Source organism: Rissa tridactyla, chromosome 1 (assembly GCF_028500815.1).
Source record: "Rissa tridactyla isolate bRisTri1 chromosome 1, bRisTri1.patW.cur.20221130, whole genome shotgun sequence".
Classification (NCBI taxonomy): Eukaryota; Metazoa; Chordata; class Aves; order Charadriiformes; family Laridae; genus Rissa; species Rissa tridactyla.
This window is the reverse complement of record NC_071466.1, coordinates 16616358-16639116: the sequence shown is the minus strand read 5'-3', so window position 1 is coordinate 16639116 and position 22759 is coordinate 16616358. Positions and strand designations below refer to the sequence as shown.

Here is a 22759-nt window from a genome sequence, read left to right as displayed (position 1 = left end):
ACCGTCATGTTTGAAGGCCTCTGAAAAGTGGTAGGGGTTTGTTGGGGAGTGATAATGTGCAGCTCCTCTCCAGCCTGGTGAAGGTACACTTCCTAGTGAAGGACTGCTTAATCGTGGTCTGTTCTTTGAATTAAATGAGGTTAAAGATGAACTACCCGATTTGATTCTTAGGATAGCAGCATATGAAGTGGGGAGACCAGGAACAGCTTCTGAATATTCTGGAAAAAAACCAAGGAGTGAACACTGAATAAAGCTAAAATGTATCACTCTTCCAAAGAATATTTAGTTATGCAGTAGAAAAGTTTTATCTGTAAAAGGAGTGTCAGAGACGCCCCAAACTCCATAAGGGACTCGGCTTCTAGACAGCACTGGGTAGCAGCATAGAGCTCTAAGACAGAAAATTCCCCTGCAGTTTCAGCACAATATAAAAATCAGGTGTTTATTAAATTTTTTACTTATGGTAATATGAATTTTCAATATTTTTAATTCTATTTCAATGACCCTAAGTAAGATTAGAAAAGTGTCTGTTCACAGCCTTACATTACTTTGTGTATGCAGTGCAGAAACATTGGTTGAAGCTAAATATGCTCCTCATTTCAACAGCACTCTGCAAATCAAGTGGGTTAGCTAAAATGCCCAAGAGACCACATATGCACAAATATCTCTCCCAAAAATATGCACATGCCAGTGTCACCTCCTTTTCTGTCTCTTCAACTTCCCCTTTTCTTCCTTTTCTGCCTGTACTTGAAATTTCAGTGTCTACAAATAAAGAACAGTGCCCAAGTTTTTGGTCTCCGTATAATGGCAAACATAAGAGAAATAAATAAACTATTTTATTATAATAGATTAAAAATATCACTCAGGAGCTGCAGGAACAAAGCAAGAACAACTATTGAAATGAAGAATCCTTAACATGCAACAGTCTTAAGGAGGCGAGAAGAACATTTAAAAATTCATTGATATAGATGAGCAAAGGCAGTCAGGCTGCATAACCTATGAAGGAACTGATTTTTTTAGGGACAGTGGAAGTGGCTGGCAGAAAAAGAAGATAATTTTTCTGTCATGTTCATTGAAGATAAATATTGATAAATGGGACATTCTTCACATTGGCATAATATAAACAAGGAAAAAGTGTTCAAAAGCTTTGAAGAGCAGCACACTCAACTGAAATAAAATCTCTTTAAAATATTAGATCATGGCCTAGCTGGAGAGCTTTTGGAAAAATATTCTAAGCATAAATATAGTCTGGACTATTTTATGTTTAAAATGGTTTAAAATTAGAGAAATCTCTATTTTATTTTATGAAGATTGTGACAGTGAACATGTAGAATTTTTCAGGTTTAGGAAAATGTCATTTCAATACAGTATTTATAGTTTCAGATCAGATATTAAAAACACACCTCTTCTACCTTTTGGAAGAAGCTGTAATTTGGCAAAAACAGGTATTTAAAAATTACCATTTTCATCTATGCAAACTTTAAATACCCAGATTATTTTATGATGCCTTATCTCACATTCAAAATCTGGGTTTAAATACAAGTTTTGGCAATCAGATGGGAAAGGCACAAAAAGGAGAACTCTACCTTAAATTTTTTTTCATCCTGTTCTCCCAAACCTACTTTATAATGTGCATCATAATGTTTTGTATATCATATACATAAAAACTTTCCTGGCCCACAAAGAGAGGGAAAGTAGAACATCATGATAAATTACAATGTTGTATGAAAATACATTTTATAATACCTTTTAAAACATTATCATTGGAATACAAGTGTGATTTCACAAAAAATATCTTTGTCTTTCAATACATTTCTTCAACAGTTTGCAATATTTATGTATTGTAGTTCTTTTAAAGTAAAATTTTGCCATATGGAGAAAGTAAAGTAAAATCTTTCCATTTCCAGAGGAATATTAAAAAAAATAAATCTTTAAAATTTCATATTAAAATCTATCCCCATTAAAATTACTTATTTTCATTTTGTTTTCCCTGAGGTCAGAATCTTAAGGTTATTGAAGTTTCTTGAAGAAATTTTTGTATTTTTGACTTATTTTATTCTCACTAATTGTTAATTTGTCTTATGAACAAAAATATTTTTGGCCTTACAACCATAAATTATTTCAGATAAGTGAGCTGCAGTGGAAATGTCCGTGTTTAAACTTATCACATTAAATCTTTAATGCAGAATTGACGTCTTGCTTGTGAGCAGAGAAGGACGATGTTCCCTGGGGAGTATGGACACAAAGGAAAGGGACAAAATTCTCTCTAACACATTCTACATCAGAGGATGGAAATGCTGGGTGGTGAACGTAGCAGTTCTGGTGGCAGGACAGCTAATTAGCTGTACTGCAAGTGGGCATTGGACACTGTGGAGCTCCTCAGATCCTTACAGCTCAGATCCTCCGATATCCCCAGGGGTGCTGATGCCCTCCCTGGAAATGCTGCAGGAAATCTGTAAATGGGCAGATTGGGACGCAGGCCTGTTTTTCTCACATGGAGCTGGGATGTGGCCAGATTGTAGCTGGTAACAAGGATGCAAGGCACCATGCAAAGGACTCGTGCTTTGAAAAGACGCCACATCTCTATGTACTTCTGCTTCTAACCCAAGGTGAATAGATGATCTGTAGTCTATGTGAGATGGACAAGGAAGCAGAAAGAAAATGCTAAATTAAAAAGTGTGGTGTCACATAACTATTCCTGTGTATATGTTTATACATAACTGAACTATTATATAATTCTAACAGTGATAAGTATTCTGGTTTACAGGATCAATTTCTACAACTTTAAAAAAAAATAAAATAGTGGAAACAGTGGTGGTTGCTGTTGGGAAGACACTCCTCTCCTGTGCACACAGACACAGAAGAAATACACACTGGAAGGAATTCTACTTCACAATAAAAAAAAAATGCAGACCTGCCTTTGGTCCAAACTTTACAACACAGCAAAATAAACCTTAATAAGATTTCCAAAGCAAACATGATTACAACCACATCTATAATGAATGTACTGTTCCTTGAGTATTTTCTGCAGATACAGGCACTTTTCTATTTCCAGCATGTTACTTTAGCTCTATGCAATTTGCCCTATGGCAAAGGACATGGATTTGGGAAACCTTCATGTCAGTACTTTTTCAGCAAATTATACTTACTTTGTGTGACTGAAATAATATGTTATTAGGCTGTTAAATGTACTATATACCATACATATGTCAGTAGTAAAACTCTAATGTCTGAAGACCTTTTAAACTACGCTGTTGACAACAGAAGATAGCTCCTTAGATCGTGTTCCTGAGTATATCAGCTATTCCAGCTTGAGAAGATTCAAATAATTTTTCTTCTGTCATTTCATTGGGAAAATTATGAAACAGTCTTCCTTCATGGGTAGACAGAAAGGCTTCCTGTGCAAGTTAGGGAGTCTGAGCTATATATTGCTTCTTTTGCAAAGAAACGGAGATTAGCAACCAGAAATTAAATGCTAACACTAATAATCCTGATTCTTAGATAGATCATTTAATATAGCTTCTATGTTCCTATTTCCCTGCCATCTTGGAAAGTGGGTGGAGCAAGCACACAACTCTGCAGGTTTCTACATGAACATACAACTTTACAATTCTTCCTTTTGTTTTCAATAGTGATTTTTTCAGTTTGATGACACACTGAGAACACATTGCCGCCAGGCCCCTGCCCCTCTAGTGAATCTGCCACTTAGTTCTCCTCCTTCCTGCGTCTCATTCTCTGCCATCTCCACCTGCTTCCATAGAAGTCTCTCAGATGGTCTTGCTCACAGGAGAGAAACATCCTTCTACACTGTTCTGCCAGATCTATCACCCAGCAAACAAGTTAAGACAAATGAGCAGCCTTCCTCCCTCCTGCCCAGGCACGCAAGAGAAACAAAAAGTAGTAGGCATATATAAAGTTATAAACAAACACGTCAAAAATTGTATCCTCCATTACACTTAATTCATTTGCCACCAGGCTGAATTGCAGATTATACACACATGGGAGAGCAAAACAACCATTAATCCTTTCAAAATTGTACTATCCAATACTTTTTCTTTTTAGTCTTTTTAATTGGAAGGGCATGCCAGCTTATGAGATGAGGCACACTACGGTTTCTAGTAAGCTTGAGCTAACAAGTACTCCTGACCTAATTAGCTTGGGACAGAATTTCTGTCATTAGGGTGAGTGCCTGGAACAGCTTCCAGGCAGAGGAATGCATCTGGAGGGGAAGGGGTTTTAAGGAGGTGCAGGAGCCAGACAGACGTGGAGGGCTAAGCAGTAAGCGGGACTGGTCAAAGGAGAAAGTACAATAGCGAGACTCACGCAGGCTGACTAAGTTTTGCCAACATTTCACCTTGCTAAACAAAAGTAAATAGAAGCCATACTGAAGTCTCCAGTGGTATGCAGCCTCCCTTTCTGCAGAAGTTTGAATCAAAGTCCAGTTTTTGCTAACGCAATATTTCTCATTTTTAGGCTGCAACTCTCCTGTTTCTTTGCATGCATAACACAATAAGCTACTCCAGTAAATAGGATTCAACAGCCCTGAAATAGTTTTGACAACTTCTTTTGCTGAAATAGTATGTGTAAGAAGCTTGGTGAAATGAACTTTTTCTGTGCTGCCTCATCAAGTCAAGAAGACTCTAATTCTTTTCCTACTTAAAAAGAAAAAAAATATTTTAAAATTCTTTGTTATCTAGTTGAATGGGGAACACTTGTTCCACAGTGGTAAATCCAGGGTTTGAAAGAACAGAAGAATCAACGTGATCTCAGATGGCATGAATATAAAGTACCGTGGGAAGAAAGAGAGGAAAGGATACAAAAGTCAGTCTATGCGGTGAAAAGGTCCCACAGTAATGGCAGTATTACGCAAACTGGTTTCTGACCTTTCATGCTATAATTGTTTAGTTTGGCTGGGATTAGTGATCAATGTGAAATTTCACCCTGACTCTGGTTGCTTTGTCATGCTCCTGCGGATGCTGTATCTGAGTAAAGCTTCTCTTGTAAGACATAACTGGAAATGGTTAATAAATTATACATAAGCAAATATTTCTTGTTTTACTTACTGAAAGCCTGTAGCCTGTGATCACTACTGACAACTAGAGCAGAAATCATGCTTACCTGAAAACAAAACCCACTTCCTAATCTGAATTCGCCTCCAGAGATTTAGATTTCTGAATTGCCTAGTTGCAGTGGCTTAATTAGAATCTATTTTTATTGGAGTACTATTTACAATAAAATTATTCCTTTAATTTGGTTTAGATTAGACTGCTGAGACTTGGGAGAATAAATTTGTTTTCCATTATTTAAGTACATAGTTAAACTTCTGGAGAGTAGATGTTACTCTTGAATGTGTTCTTTAGCATTACCAGTCTACCCTTAAAATCCTTGAGAAATGCTATCAAAGACCTACGGGTAGCTCTCAAATCTTTGCTGCACTTGAGCTTTGCAATTAAATTATATTTTCCCTAACAACATTCTTAGAAATAACTTAAGTATTTGGGTTGAAGCATCCAAAGGTTTTTCAGATGCAAGCAGACTCAGATGAGGAATATATAGGCCCAAATGGTAAAGTTATTAAGCAACTAGAAACCAGGCAAAATAAAATCAGTGGCTTGGATTAGCCTTCATAGTTCTTTGCACTAGAACTACCAGATTTATAGTCATATTAACAACAGTATGACAGTTTTAAGATAGACTATATTTTTTTATTCCAAGTGCCCATTTTCTTAAATGTGATTTCCAACAGCAAACTATGATTTGAATTAGTTTTGGTAACTTTTTAATGAATCTGTGTCAAGTCATTAAATTATTCATGCATCTTTTATTATTTCCAGCACATGCTGCTGTTCAGCGTGTCTTTGGTCAGATTCAACACAATGAGGAAAAACAGTGCCACAGGTAGTAGAGGAACTGTCTTCTACTGATTACTGAGGGCTTTTTCTTTTAGAAAAAGCAACAATATGAATTTCAAGATCATCTGAAAGAAGTTTTCTCTTATAATTTGTAACAGCTGTGTCAGGTTAATTTTGACTTAGTTTCATGCATGCTGTGGGATAACTAAGCTGACTCAGAGAGAAAGGGGATCTTTTACCACAGCTGGCACACGCTTATACATGTTCCTTAGGCACAGTCCATGGGTACAAATATAAAACCCAAATAATATCCTGTTCTATTTTATCTGACACATTTGTTTCAAAAGGCATAACCTATGTCAACATAGCTCCAACAATGGTACTATGTAATTTGACCAAATCACATTCTTTCTTCGAACAGAGAAAAATGACAAAGCAAATTCACTGAATCCATCCTCAAACCTTCTTTGAAAACTGTCTTTGTAGTGTTTGAAATCTAGGGAGAGTAAAGGATTCTGACTCTTGGGGTGATGTTTTGTTTTCCTTCGTTCCTTTTTTGTTTTTTTCGGTGACTCCTGGTCAGTTACTAACTCATTGACATTTCTCAACTATCTAATTAAAATGTAGTCTATCTTATAATACTTGCAAATGTGACCTTCATTTGTATATTTTTGCTAGCTAGCATGTTTAATCAAATGTCACTAAGAATGCTAACCCATTTTTTTCATTGTAACTTTTAATTACATTGTTTCAGTGGAAGTGTTCAGTCTTACAAGCTTATGAAAATATGTGCCTTCATTCTGTAAACTTGACTGTATTACTGTTCCTCAATTTTTAAGCAGAAATATATTTTCTGTCTTGTTCTGTGCATGCACGTTGGTTTCCTTTTAGACTGCTTGATGATATATACCTCGGCTATAACCTGAGAGAGAGATGCAAGAATAGCAGGAACCTGTGATGATAAGGTGCCCATCAAGGGCATCGCCTTATGAGAACGAGGATTACTACTAAAACACAGCAAAATGTCAATAAATTATGTTTTCCTGATGAAATGCCATTAGTTATAACAAAAAAAAACAAAACCCAGAACAAAATAAAGTGGAAGCCAGCAGATTTTCTTGAGAAGAGGTTAGTGCATCTGATCCTCCTCTGCACAATTCCTACTGTGCGTGGTTTAGTTTACATGTCAGAGATTTAATTTTAAAGATGCTATTATATCCCAATTATTATTCAAAACAACAGACAATGCAACAACATATACAGACAATCATCAAAATCAAACCAAATGAAACCAAATGATTGAAACCTTCACCAGGAACCTCATTTTAAACATCTGGAATCTGGATGTCTAAGTGTGACCTAGTGAGGTTGGGTTCACTTTACAGGTAGTGAAGAGGAAGACAAACATGGCATGTGAAGTGATGGACGTGCTCAGGAAATGGCTACTTTTTGCCATTGACTTTAAAAGGAAAGTAAGGTGAGTAGCTGAGGTGTGAACATTTCAACTTGGTCAGCAGTCCATTGTCTTAGTCCTCTCATCACACATCAGTCAAGCTTCATATGTGTCTTTTCTGCTCAAATGTCCAGTTGCTCTGCATAGGAGTGAAGATCAAGATATTTAAACTGTTTTCCAAAGCAGCAGTGGGGAATGATTTATTTAGAAGCTGGAAGTTCTCAAGGAAAATATCCTGGTGGTCTCCATCAACCTTTTTCACCACATATTTTATAATACGGGAAAAGGTGAAAATTCATCTATTTAAGACGGTCTTTCCTTTGGGAAAACAAAGTATTTTTGCCAGGATTTTGGCCGAAATAAGTAACATTCAATCCAAAAATTGTTCTGTTGAACCTTTCAGTAGTCCAGTGTTCAAGGAAGGTACACAATAATTTAATCTGAAAATCCAAAATAGGCTCTCACTTGTAGAATTTGCTTTTCTCTTAGAAATCTGGTCACGCAAGGCAGCAAATTTGAGAACACAGAATACTATGGACAGGTATGGAAAAAAATAAAAATAATTAGGGATATATTTCATTTTCCTTTAAACTAACAAAGGGAAAGTGTTTTGAAGACTTAAAACATTGACTGAAAGATAGTGAAGAATATTTCCAGCGGCTATTAGCAAATGAATCAGCATCTTTGGAATATTATACTGTTAGAGCTAATTTAAATATCATGAATTTTTATGAGGAATTATTTTGAATAATATAAAGATTCTTTTGTAGAGTTAGTCATTGTTTCCCCTCCTACTGAAAAAACAATCTATTTTCCATCTTACTTCCACTTCATACTCATAATGCAGCAAATAGATGACTCAATATACGCCCAATTATTCCCACTTTGCATCCAACATACAACATCCACCAGATCAAGCAAAATATACTTTAAAATAAAACACTTTCAGCTACAGAATGCTTACAACTGCAGTAACAAAAATAATAAAAGTAATAATATATTCCAATTATGGAAGAATGTTCATCCAAAGTAAAGTAGTTTTAAACTGAGAAAAGTGCTTTGAGATTATTGTCATATTTTTTCTACCAAAACACTTAATATTTTCTCTTTCAAAACATGCTAATATAATATACAGATTGTAAGTAGTTAGGGTATGTTTCTGCCATAGCATAGGCTTCAAACACAGTGATTATGTTCAGTAAGTGCTTTGCATCTTTTTAAAATTCACTGAAGTCATGTAATGAAAACTGCCTTTCAGATATAAAAAATATAAAACTCTTCTTTGAAAACTCTTCTCATGAACTTATTGAAGGAAAACTTAACTCCAAATACTATCAACAAAACTTTTCAGTATAGCATATTCCATCTAGCTGAGTATTTACTACTACTGTTTTGTGCACTCTTTAAGACCACAAATGTGTCTGACATTTTACCAATGTGTGGAATTTTTCTGCTTGTTTATCTAATAAAAAGGAGTTTTAGGCTAGCTTTGTCTGAAAAATAACACTTAGACCAGACAGTGTAGGTAGCTGAGTGCATCACTGCTCTCACGCCACCCAAAATGGAGAATGTAGAAATTAGCTGCTTCTACGTATCTTGTGATCTTTGGCCTGAAGGAGTAGTGCTTGAGTAGCACTAGCTGTAATTTATAGGCACATATGAAGAATTGCCCTAAGACTCCTAAGTGGGTTTTGTTTGTCAATGTTTAGATATACTTCATTGTCCTAATTCTTCAGGTACTTCTCATACAATACTTTTCAGCTCAAACGTGACATGTATTCTCTAGCAGGAAAGTATGGACCGTTACTAATGTGAGATCCATAGATTAGCCTACACTGCATGCTTTTAATTGAAATCTTAACTTATTTTCCCTGTGGCTGATGATCATCAGAGTGAGCTGTCAATTCTGAATGTGAAGGGAGAACCAAGTACCAAAGGTCAACTATTTCAGTACAAATCAATTAAAGTAATTAGATGGATAGAAATCCTTATTTACAGCCTTTCCTTCCTACAATGATATGCATATCAATGTTAGATGGACAATAATAGATCAATCCACAGCAAAGGAGAAATTTGTAATTGACATTGTTAATACAAAACGCTTGATTAAATTATTAATACCATCATGAAAACTGAAGCAGTCAGAATCTTAATTAACTGTGCAAAGGGAACTGCCTGCTGATTTTCTTGGCAATGGAAATGTGTTTACATTTGTAAAACCACAGTTATTTAAGAGATCAAATAGCTACTTGGCCAGAAAAACATAATCTAGGGTGTTGCTCACTTTTCAGAAAGGTTTTGAAATGCATCCTGAACTAACTTGAAAATACCAGTCTGTCTGTTGCGGCTCAAACACAAGCTCTGATACTGCCTTAAAACTACCAGATATTTCTTTCAAAAGCCACATTTGTGCTTTCTCCTACATCCTTCAAACAAGGAATTAGCTTCCCATAAACATCTTTATTGCTGTCTTGTCATATTCCCCCAAAACTACACCTGAAAACTTGCTTTTTTGGTGATGCCAGCTGGATAGCTGGTGTGAGAGTTCTTATTGCTTTGTATTTTCTCATGTGCTCATCAGACTCCGCCTTTGGTTTGTTTATGCAGGCTCATGCCCCAGCAGAAGCAGGACTGACTCCAGACTGGTGTCCTATGGTGTCACTGGGGCAGTGACTGGGCTGAAATGGGGCCCTGGACCCCGGGCAGGGTTGGGGGAAGCCCTGGGGAGGTCGAGCAGGGTCACTTAAGGCTAGCAGAGCCCTCAGGGCCCTGACAGCAGCTTCCATTCCCACAAGGTGTGCCTCAAACCCTGCTGAGACCTGGGCTCAGCAGGGACCTGCTGAGGAGTGGTTTAGTTGCTGTGGGATGGCATGGGGATATTTTAAGGGACACAAAGCCAGGGCAGGGACAGCGACTGATACAGGGAGATGACATGGGGCTGTGGCATGGTGGATTCAGGCCGCCCATGAGGAGTACTGTCAGGCTGGAGGGGAGGATGGGGGAGCTGGGTCCAAGCCTACGACTCCTGTGTTTTATATGTTATAAACAGAAACACGATTCAGTCTATGATCTCTACTATTAAAATGCAGATTTACTAACAAAATATTGAAAACAAAAAAGGTTATCAGAGTATATGTATATGAGAGAAAACTGTGTTCACTTGAAAAGAAAGGAGGCTACTGCTTCAGGCTCGCATCACCAGGCAGAGCTTTCATGGAGGCATAGGCACACCTCACTGTTCAAACAGCTTCCCTGTCCTCAAACCTACGTGGACATAAGAAACTGAAAGTTAACAGAAATTATTTAAGAGAAGCTACTGGAAATAATCTTAAGAGCGTTATTATTACTTTTTATACATTGAAACAAGTGTAGACGTCTTTTCATCCTTGGATGAAAGAATCTGTGGCATTTTTCATCAAAGAATGGAAGTATCATGAACAATAAAGTCATAAGAGTTTCCTGAAGTAATGAAAGACAAATATAGCTTTCTGAGAAGAGATCATGTAATAATAAGACTGAAAAACTAGAATTTGACAGGTTTATGTAATCTACAAATTAAGATTAGTTTGCAGAGGTAACAGTTGTACAGTGTATGACTTGTTTAAAGAATTCTACAAAATTTCCTTTTATTATAAGGGAATGTCCACAGTGTGCAAGTTGTGCAAGTAAAAAAAGATCAAATTAACATTCAATGCAATGAGTAAAAGAGCAAGAAATTCTCACAGTGCTTAATTAAAATAATAAAGGAATCCAGTAAAATTTTGTCAATTAACATTTAGTTTTTGAGAAGGATCGATTTTACTTTGACATAGAAATTTGTGGACCAGCTTTTGATTAGCACAGAGACATTTATGATTCACAGCTAAAGTAAAGCTTTCTTTAAATTGCAGTTAATTAAAGGTCGCTTAGGATAATATAAGTTTTTCTGTTCCCTGTGATACACGTTCTTACATATTATCACAATTTGTGTTTATAAGCGCAGTGGCAGCAGACAGTCTGTCATCCCCTTCAAAATATCTGTCTCCTGGTTCAAAGCATTTATTTATCTTTGAGGCAGCCAGTGTATTCTTCCCTGCCCTTGGGTCCTTCTCTAGTTCTGTGTGGTTTGCTTTAGGGTTGGCTAAATATTTTACAGTGCACTCTCCACCTTGGCTTGCATCTTTGAGGCCTTTGTGTGGCTTAGTCTTTCCTTAGGAATCCTATGAATTAATCACTGGATGTATTCTCAGTGTAAACAGCTACTGCTAGCAATTAAACAATCCTTACACACACAGAGTGAAATTCATTCTTGTGCTCTGGACAAATACACCGGCAAAGGACTTCCTAAGCAGTTTTGAGTATTTAAAGTGGCACATAGGTCTACAGGCTGTTAAGGGGGGGAAGATTTTATGTTACTTCTGAAGTGTGTTCAAAAATAATAAAGCAAATTAAAAAAACCCACACACCTTGTTATGATGAACATCATTTCACTGTCCTCCTGCACGGAAACAGCAGTTCCATGAAAAGGTACATGCCGAAGCTTGTCTCTTCTTTTCTTTGTCTCAGATGTACTAATAGAGATGAATACACAAACCTTTCAAAATATCCAAAATTCTTTGTCTTTGCAGTGAAATAAATTAAAGTGCACCGTGCAGGGATTTGTATTCGCATAGGGTAAATCCATAACAAAAACACATCTGCACACCATTTTCCTAAATTGGAAATAACTCTGTTGTATTAGACCCTTAATATTTCATAGTCTTTTCAGGTGATTCTTAATTCTTCTCCTCTGTGTTCATAGTGGGTTTTTTAACCATAGGATCTGGTGTCTGCTTGTGTGCATTGACAACTATAAGCCTACTCTAGTGGTGAGCCTGGCACCCTCAATGAAATATTTGCAAATTCAAAGGAAAGCCATCAAAAGGATGAAGCCATTGAGACAGACTAACAGCTCCTTGAAGGACACGGACTTGAGCTGTTCATACTGTCTTTTGTAATGGAAAAAAGAGAGGTCGCACAACAAAGTGCAAATTATTTAAAAATAATAATAGGAGTACTGAGATAATTCCCTAACACAACTGTTTTGTTATCCAGACAAAGAAAGAAGTGCAGTTCAATAAGGAGCTACCTAGTGGTTTACTAAACTTTAGAAATATGATGATCTTAATTTTCAAGTTCAGCAATATATTTTATGGATTTGAGGAAAAAAATCAAATTATCAAAGTTTATCTCACTTAGAACTTCAGCAAACCAGTCCTGAACAGTCCTTCCATCAAATGCCTGTAGAGGTTAGTCTGAAAAGACCTAACTTTTGCAAAATGATGTCATATAAAGGTAAAACAAAGGACTTTTAAGTTGTGACAAGATGAAATATTGAGGCAATATTTATGTTTCTGTTTGCATGCAGAGAGATAACTTTCAAGTTTGATTAATTACTACAGGTAAGAACGAGCAGCAAATTTACTATGAACTCAAACTAACACTTTAAAATAGTTGATAAGATTTTTAAAGGAATATAGATGCCCAGGATTTAGTCCCATTTTCAAAAAATATTAAGCACACAGAGTCTCACTTTAAACAGATGTTCCCCACATGTAGGAAATGAGTTTGGAATAGGGTTTAATGGGAAGGCAAAAGAGAATGAGACAAGCAGGTGCAGGGCATGGCAAGATGAGTGTACCAACCAGGAGCTCATCTGTACCAACTGCCCCTTTTATCACAGAATCACAAAACCACAGAATGGTCGAGGCCGCTAGGAGGTCATCTGTCCTAGATGGTCACCTAGACCCAGTTGCTCAGGACCATATCAGAATGGCTTTTCAATATCTCCAAGGAGGGAGACTCTGGGAAACCTGCCCTTGGTGACCCTCAGAGTAAAAAAGTGTTTCCTGATGTTCAGAGAGAACCTCCCATGTTTCAGTTTGTGCCCATTGCCACTGGCCTTATCACTGGCTCCATCCTCTTTGCACCCTGTAAATACTTCCAGGTATTTACAGATAAGATCCCCCTAAGCCTTCTCTTCTCCAGGCTGAACAGTCCCTGCTCTCTCAGCCTTTTCTCATAGGAGATATGCTCCAGTCCCTTCATCATCTTTGTTGTCCTTCATAGGCCCTTATCTCCAGTATGTCCACATCTCTTTTGCACTGGAGAGCCCAGCACTGGACACAGTACTCCAAGCATGGCCTCACCAGTGCTGAGGAGAGGGGAAGGACAATCTCTGACATGCTGGCAATGTTTTGCCTAGCGCAGCCCAGGATACCATTGGCATTCTTTGTGGTAAGGGCCCATTGCTGGCTCATGTCCAACCTGGTGTCCACCAGGACCCCCAAGTCCTTTTCTGCAAGGCTGATTTCCAGCTGGGCACCCCACAGCATGTAGGGTAATGGTATTTTAACCTCGGGCCTTCTGAGAATTCAGTCAGAACATTCAAATAGATACTAAAACTTAATCCTAAAACTTTCCTGCCTCTTGTGCTAGTGTTTTAAGGACAGACCAGATGATGGTCTTACATTCCACATATCATTACAGCTCATGTAAGTGCAGTGTATTTCCCTGGAAAACATCTGAGAGTAATAGCCCAACCAATGGTTTTTTTGATTTCTTTTTCAGAAGAGTTTCTGTTCTTCATTCACTATAGTGGGGCCTAGGGAGGCTAGACTTCCTAAATGTAGCCTTTGGGAATATTATCTTTATTCTCAGTGGAAGTCAGTGGCACGTACATACCTCAATCAGGTTTAGAAGTTGGACTTAGATCAGCCTCAGGCTATTTATAATCATTTTGCCTTTCCAATAACTTTCAGAAAACTGAAAGATCCATTTTATATGTGTCATAAATGTCAATAGCATATATGTGCCTTATGTGTTTATGGTAATTTATCATTATTATTGTTATGAAATATATATATATAATGGCAGTATAGAGGTTAGCCTCTTTGAGCAAACTGGACAAGGCATTGTATAGATTTCCAGTGACTGAGAATAAATAGTTAACAGGTGAGAAGGCAAATATTAAATAAATTACACAAAAAAGTTGTCAGATTACAACTACTTTACATATTACGCATACATCTAAAAAATATCAGCATTACAAATAGACCTGACAAGTTTATCGGGGTGTTTGAGGGAGGATGGAGGTATGAAGTCTCAAATAAAGACTCACAGTCAAAATGATTTGACAATTAATATCATAATGCAACTCAACAAAATGCCATGTAACAACATCCCATCCAGCAGTGGGCAGTCAGACACCTTCTGTAGACTAGTCAATGACTTATTACAGGCCCAAAGAAATTATCCCAAGTGCTTTGCCTAATCTGTTCATAAAGTCATCGGGAAGAATACCTATCAGGAATTAACAAGAAGCAATACATGATATGGTAATTATAAAGATAGACCTAAAGTGTGTTTTCTTGTTACCAGCAGCAACAAGTCTAAAGAGAAAATTATACCAGCAAGCAAAGTTATTATAAATTCGCACACAGGATTCTAATAAAACATATAAATGCATTAGAGCCACCTATGTGGGAAACAAATAATCTACAAGCATTGGCACCGTAACAGATGTAATGGGATTACAGTTGGAACCGGCACTGAAACACCATGACAGGCAAACTTAGTCCCCATATGTACATCGATAATGAGAAAAGAAAACGTAAAATACAGCAGAGAAAAATCAGCACAACTGATTTTAGAAGTCACCACAAAGGACTTTTCTAAGTCAATCAGAAACATCTATTACATTTCAAAGTCGCGTTAGTTTGCCAAGCACTTAGGGGAGTACACATGGGCAACAATAAGAAAAGACTTGTCATGTCTTGAATTGTTTTGGCTTTATTGCTGATCTCCATTTCAAAAAAGTAGTTGCCATTTTATAGACATGGAACACAGTAGGAATATTTAAGTAAGGAAGATTTTTGAATCAATCAAGGCTGTCTAAAATGTAGATACCTTTCCAGGAGAATTTATAATAGTTCTTCTTGCTACAATGTAATTTAGTACTGTCATAAAAGTAAATTTTTAAGTATGAATAGCACAGAACAGAAAGATTTATTCTAAGTCATCTAGTTGGTATCTAGCATAACTGTAAACACAGTTAGTGTGACTGTTTCGAAGCCTGAGGTTATAGCTTTCATTTCAAAAAACTCTCTATAAAGAAAAGATATTGAATCAATAAGCCTGCCATTTCAAGGGAATTTGCATTCCGTGGGTTTTATGTTCCCATCTATGGTTTTGCATTACTAAATGACAATGAATGTCAATCATGATAATAGAGAAAATATCTTTGCTTACCTGAAATTTCCCTTACTTTGAAACAATAAAGTCCATAGAACTGTTATTCTGGGAGGTTTCAGCCAGTGTAGCACAGACTCAGACAAGACCTATCAGTCACCAGTAGGTAGGACGTATTTTGGGATGCACTTCAAGGCACATGGCTTCCAGATCCAAAATATTTCTACTCAGTTTTGATGGAAAATAGCTTGAGGGAAAAAGGCTACGATATCTACTAATGAAACATATGGGAAATTCAACTTTGCAATCACATACCAAAATCTTTTTATGTCAGTGCCCATCTCTATTTGTCTCCACAGCAGGTTGGATTTGTGGACTTCATTAGTCAAGAAAGTCAACTTCATGTAATTCTATTTTATTTGCCTTCAGACTGTCCACAGATCTGTGATGATGGAACCTCCACTGTACTGCGCACACTGGTCACATAGGGCACCATTCTGACACTTTGGCCTCCTAATTGTAGCAAGAAAAGTCTACGTTTCTACTATGTATTTCTTGTGTGTATGTAGTTGAGAATTTATGTTGTCTTCTGTATAGACAGAGGTTTCTGCTTTGAGACCTTTGAACATTTACACAGAGCACAGATAAATTTCAGACTTGTCACCATCGCTCTGTGTATTCAGATTTCAAAATTTTGCAGACTCTTCTAGAACTAGGCTTAAACTCAAAGGTCAAGCAATGTTTTAAATGACTAATTTGGCTTGCATCAGGCATACAGAGCCTCCCTAGGCACACTTTAGAAATTTTACTCTTGTCTGAAGGAAGTTTACATTTTTGACAGTTACTATTTTAATATTTGATCCTTAAACTCTATTTGAGCTGCTGGGTCTTCTATCCTACAGGGAAATGCCATAAAGGCACATCTGGAAGGATTAGAGCATATTTTTGGCCATGTCTCTCTTGTATTAATTTCACATCCCTTCCGTATAAATGAACAGAGTTATGTCCTAAGGATTATCTCCCTACTGCCTTCCATGAGGATGAACAACAAAAACATTGAAATTTTATTATTCATTTGTTTACTTTTTATAATCTCCTCCAGAGGGAGTGAACTTGAGCAGAGAAACGGCTCTAAAAGTATTTTAGAGCATGTGGCCCTCTCATCATTCCCAAGACTGAACTTTTTTGTCTCCCTTCTTCCAACTTAGCACCAACAGGCTCTCTCAAAGGAGGAGGGGGCTCTGATCCTTGCTGCTGCATGGGATCTGTGTGGATCAGATGTTTCTATGCTCCTGCTTTTAGCTGTCAGTATGGAATACAAATCGAGTTTCTGAAAGCTATAGCAAGCGACAGCAGGAAAGGGCTGTTTCTTTCAAAAGTCTTTTGAGAACAACCAATGCTGGATTTCTCCGTTCTTTGTCTTCTGGCAGTGAGCTTCTGGGAAGCATAAAGTTAGTGAAAATAAACTTTGTAGGCTGACGTTGTGGGCAGCAAAATCAAGCAGGCTCATCTATTTCATGTGCTGTTTACTTAGATTTACATTTACCCAATTTTTGCAATCTCCATTATTTCTTCAAAGGAATAAGCAAGAAGGCCCTCTGAATTTGAAAATTGTTCTTGACTCTGACTAAGCCCTGAGGTTTGAAAATTCAACTTTTAAAAGTTAGTTTTTTAAATTTATGTTCATTATTAGCCAGTGGAACCACATTTGAAGGCAAATCCTCTGCAGAAACTGTGGAATTTTAAACTCCAGTATTACTTTATTGTTTTCCATCCACATACATCCCCCATAGATGACTGACACCGAACAGCATTGGAACGAGGAAAAGAAAGAGAATAAATAAACACAGGAGAGAAACTGTCAAATTTCAGGTTATAGAAGATATATAGACTTAAGAAGAAAATGAAAGTGAGTCAGTTGTGTCTCTTCCCTCTGCTCTTCACAATCACTTTATTCCTGGCAATGAGGTAAAGCAGGAGAGAATATTGAAGATGCAAAGACAATCAGAAAGTCTGATATAGTGAAACCAGAGAAGTTAAAAGAATCACAGTATATTGCTGATAGTAGCAATAAGAATTAAAATCTGTCTGGTTCCATTTGTAATTTTGCTATCACTGGTAACAACAGAATCAGGAAAAAAATACAGTCACCAGCATAATATTCCTGGAGCTAGTAGAGGTTAATTAGACGAGATTGCACCCAGACCAAAAATAAAGGTGAGATGAAGAATTCTAAAAAAGATCAAAACTCACACCAGCAGGTAACTGCATGGTACTTGGCCAAAACACCTGGGTTTTTTTAGAATCAGAACTGCACGTTACGTTATTGATGAGCGCTTACTAACACAGCAAAAACAAATATCAGCTGCTGCTATTACTTTAACCTCTAAAAAGAGATGGTTCAGACTAAAAAAATAGCACCAACTCCCTTGTGCTCAGTCATTTAAAACATTGGTTGACCTTTGAGTGAAAACCTTACTCTAGGAGAGTTTGCAAAATTTTGAAATCTGAATACACAGAGCGATGGTGACAATTGTGAAATTTACCTATGGGCTAAGTAAATGTTCAAAGGTCTCAAAACAGAAATCTCTCTCTGTTTAGAAGACAACATCAAATCTTCAGTATAGAGATTGCGGAGGAAAAGAAAAGTCTCTTACTTATGTACTCTGCTATGTTTGTAGTAGGTTTTTCCATCACTTTCTTAGGTAATCCTCTTTGCAAAGATTTCTGCACCAGGTTATTTATACAGTTACACTGAGACAGCTGTGAGTATGGCCACCACGTGGCTACTGAGTTGATCGAGAAGACAAATGACCAATGATGACCTTTACTATCTCTGGGAACTTACTTCTGTAGAGTCTATAGAATAAAACTCTGTTCATCTCTTCACTTCTGGCCCAGCTGTCTCCTTTCTCCACACCTAATCACTATCTGTGAAACCCTGTGGCAGGGAAGTTGGAACTAGATGATCTTTAAAGGTCCCTCCCAACCCACACCATTCCATGATCCTAGAAGCAGGAGACGGTCAAAGAAGGTCCAAGGATTTCTGATCAGACGGGCAGATCCCAAAGACGAATCACATGTGACATTACTGACTGTCTCAGACTTCCAGAAGAACCAATAATCAGTGCTAAATTTACTGGAGATTTTCACATATATACTAGTATACTATATACTAGTGTCTTCTAGAGACCACACTGATCCTGGACAAAAACTGAGGGCCAGAATGATATGAAGGGATTCTATAGAAACCCATCCCATTTTTAGCAGAAGTTACTTGAAGGTATCATTAATTGCTCTGAAATAACAAGCTTTTGAGTTCATTAATACCAGTTGATAGCTCTCCAAGCTTGCATGGGGTATGAGAAAAACTTTCTGCTTAAAGGACAGCATAACTAAAATGCTTACACTGCTAGAGCGAGTTTATTCTAGCTCCGTTTTCCATAGCTATAGGAAAAGAGATATGTATTTTTTTTACTGTTGAAATGCAATCAGAGATTGTCTTCTACAGTTATGCCGTAGCTCTTTGATTCTATCCATAGTAATCCAGATTGGGCGTGGTTTAGTACTTTATGTGTTTGTCAGCAGTACCAATGTTCATGAAGAGTAACAGCCCAATAGATCACAGGACATGGTTTTTCATTTCCTCTGTACTGTTCCTGCAAGTCAGGTTTTAGGTGCTGTAAAGAGAATGTTAAGAACTTGCTGTGGCAATAAAGGTTCAAGCTTGGAAAGATAAAATAAAAAAAAAAATAGTTTGAAGTAAACAAATCTTAAAACTTCCCCTTTCAGGGTATGAATTGTAGCAGGTAAGGCTGTCATCATGTAAGGAGCTGTTCATAAAAAACTGAGGTCAACGTTTCTATGGAAAATGTTCCTAAGAAAAGATATAACAGAAAAACATTCCTTTTTCCATCATATAACTCAGATTTCCACTAAAAGTTCACCTGTTTTTACTGCTTTTTTTGTTTGTTTTCTTTAAAAATATTGTTCTATTGGAAAATATCTATTTATAAAAGCAAAAAAAAATTGCAAGAATATATCAATTTGGACAGATATTTCACTGAAATAACTTGTTAAATATTGATATAATCAGAGAGTGAAAAGCATCCTAGAATACCCAGAAGCACAGCTATATGTGGCATTCACATAGGGTGTGGGAGACACGTATTCAGGCCCCTGTTCTTTTCATTTTTTCAGATAAATATTTACTAAGCATAAAAGAAAGGCTGATTCTTGAAGCCAATAGTGAGAGCATTTCCTTGTGCTGTAAAAGTCACTGGTTAAAAGGCCTTGATCCAGTTTGTATTTTGTTATTTACAGAGGTGTAAGAGGTAATGGGAACATCAAGACTACTGACAGTCCGCTTGTAAACGACCCTGGCGTTTAGAAAATTCTTTCGTGTTTGGGAAGATCTAGGATCAGGCTCTGTAAAAGCATAAACTGAATCTAAACGACATGTCCTCGATATGCATTTTAAACACTAAGTTACTGAATATTAGCAGGGTGGACTTGCCACTTAGTTTTGTTCTTAGATTATTTTTTCATAGACACAGTCAGGCAGTGCATGTCCACATCTTAATATTAAAATGTCTAAGAAATGCCTAATTCTATTCTTTATAAAATGAGGACCTCTAATTATTCCACTCAGATACATAATTTAAGATGAAAATAATCATCTCTCAAACAACTACCGTACATGTTAACATAAAAATCCCGTGGCACACCCACTGAGTACTAACCTAGTGTTTACCCAAACTGTACCTTCCCTTTGGAGAAAAGAATTCCACCCTGTGGGACTGACGTGTACATGCTGTGAACCCCTGAACCTCTTCAGGGAGGTTCTAAGGTCATGGGGAACAGGAGAGGTGCCTGAGGACTGGAGGAAGGCTGACATCACTCCAATCTTCAAAAAAGGCAAGAAGGAGGACCCAGGGAACTACAGGCCGGTTAGTCTCACCTCTGTCCCTGGGAAGGTAATGGAGTGACTCATTCTGGATGTCGTCTCCAAACACATAGATGGATGTCGTCTCCAAACACATAGAGGAACAGGAAGTTATTGGAAGTGGTCAGCATGGATTTACCAAGGGCAAATCATGCCTGACCAATCTGATAGCTTTCTATGATGTTATAACTGGTTGGCTGGATGAGGGGAGAGCTGTAGATGTCATCTACCTTGACCTTAGCAAGGCTTTTGACACTGTCCCCCATAACATCCTCATTAGGAAGCTGAGGAAGTATGGGCTAGATGAGGTGACAGTGAGGTGGATCGAGAGCTGGCTGAGTGACAGAACCCAGAGGGTTGTGATCAGCGGCACAGAGTCCAGTTGGAGGCCTGTAACGAGTGGTGTCCCTCAGGGGTCAATACTTGGACCAATTTTGTTCAATATATTCATTAATGACCTAGATGAGGGGACAGAGTGTATCCTCAGCAAGTTCGCTGATGATACCAAGCTGGGAGGGGTGGCTGACACTCCAGAGGGCCGTGCTGCCATCCAGCGTGACCTGGACAGGCTGGAGAGCTGGGCAGAGAAGAACCTAATGAGGTTCAACAAAAGCAAGTGTAGGGTCCTGCACCTGGGAAGGAAGAATGCCAAACACCAGTATATGTTAGGGGCGGACATGCTGGGAAGCAGCTCTGAGGAGAAGGACCTGGGGGTCCTGGTAGACAGCAAATTATCCATGAGCCAGCAGTGTGCCCTTGTCGCCAAGAAGGCCAATGGCAACCTGGGCTTCATAGGGAAGACTGTGGCCGGTAGGTCGAGGGAGGTCATTCTCCCCCTCTACTCCGCACTGGTGAGGCCACAACTGGAGTACTGTGTCCAGTTTTGGGCTCCCCAGTTCAAGAGGGACAGGGAACTACTGGAGCGAGTCCAGCGTAGGGCAACCAAGATGATTATGGGACTGGAGCACCTCCCTTATGAGGAAAGGCTGAAAGAGCTGGGACTCTTTAGCCTGGAGAAGAGAAGGTTGAGGGGGGACCTGATTAATGTTTACAAGTACCTAAAGGGTGGGTTTAAGGAGGATGGAGCCAGGCTCTTTTCAATGGTTCCCAGTGACAGGACGAGGGGCAATGGGCACAAGCTGGAACATAGGAAGTTCCGTTCAAATACACGGAAAAACTTCTTTACGGTGAGGGTGACAGAGCACTGGAACAGGCTGCCCAGGGAGGTGGTGGAGTCCCCTTCTCTGGAGATTTTCAAGACCCGCCTGGATGCAGCCCTGAGGGATGTGCTTTAGGCAATCCTGCTCTAGCAGGGGAGTTGGACTAGATGATCTCTAGAGGTCCCTTCCAACTCTGAAGATTCCGTGATTCCGTGATTCCGTGATTCAGAGCTTTCTGAATTTAGTAATTTTTTCCTGTCTGAAGCTCGTGTAATAGGCTGCTGGGTTAAGGCACTGCTCTGGAAGGGGCTGATTCACGCCAGCGTGTTTCTGACTCTCAGGGGTTGATACGGTTCACTGCAGGGCACAGAGGACTCTCCAGCCACCAAGGACCAAAAGCAGCCACCAAGGACCGGAAATTTTTCTCAGCCATAAAGATAAGCAGAAGGCATTTGAAACATGCTTTCTTAAAGGAACATTTTGAAAATGCTATTTAGGTATTAAAGGTATTTTATTTAAGCAGCATAGATAAATGAAAATATAATGTAAATAAGCAAATATTCATCTCATAAAGAATACTACTGACTATATCTTTCTGAATTTTGATCTTATACACATATGTAAATATCTTAAATATATGGGTTTGTGAGATAATGACAATGTAAGAGCATGTTACAACAGGGATCATAATAGCATCTAATTGCTAAACAAATGCAACCACCAAACCACCCTTTTCCAGTCCTGTAGTAATTGCAAAATCTACAGTTCATGACTTTTTTTTTTCCTGCTTTTTCTTGTTGTGTCTCAACTAATGTTTATTTCCCAATTAAAAACATCTTATTATTCCATATGCCCACATAACATCATTTTCACATCACAGTTGCACTTTAGTCTCCAATGATTTTGAATGAGTTTGAAAATAACCAATACTTACAATTGACCTCAAACCAAAAAAAAGAAGTAAAATAAAGAGTATGTTTGTGTATTTTTGAGAACAAGACTTTTACAACCCTTGGAAAAAAGAAAGGAAGTAATTTCTTTCTCTTATTTTCCAAAATCAGAACCAGAGGCACCTTATGACTCATTCACTTCTGCAGTATAAAGTCAAACAAATAGTACTGAAGTCATTGCAGGCTATTTTAAC

At 37.9% G+C, this 22759-nt stretch overlaps 1 protein-coding gene across 1 annotated transcript in view; it reads right to left on the bottom strand.

Annotated features, from left to right (window-relative positions):
- Window positions 1–3739, bottom strand: part of CNTN5 (contactin 5) — a 260804-nt gene extending 257065 nt beyond the window's left edge. The window contains exons 1-2 of the mRNA XM_054187800.1: window positions 3655–3739; window positions 3–218 (exon numbers count right to left, since the gene is read on the bottom strand). Of these exons, the coding sequence (XP_054043775.1) occupies window positions 3–218; window positions 3655–3739 (301 nt within the window). The remainder of the gene's footprint in view (window positions 1–2; window positions 219–3654) is intronic.
- Window positions 3740–22759: the final 19020 nt, after the last annotated feature.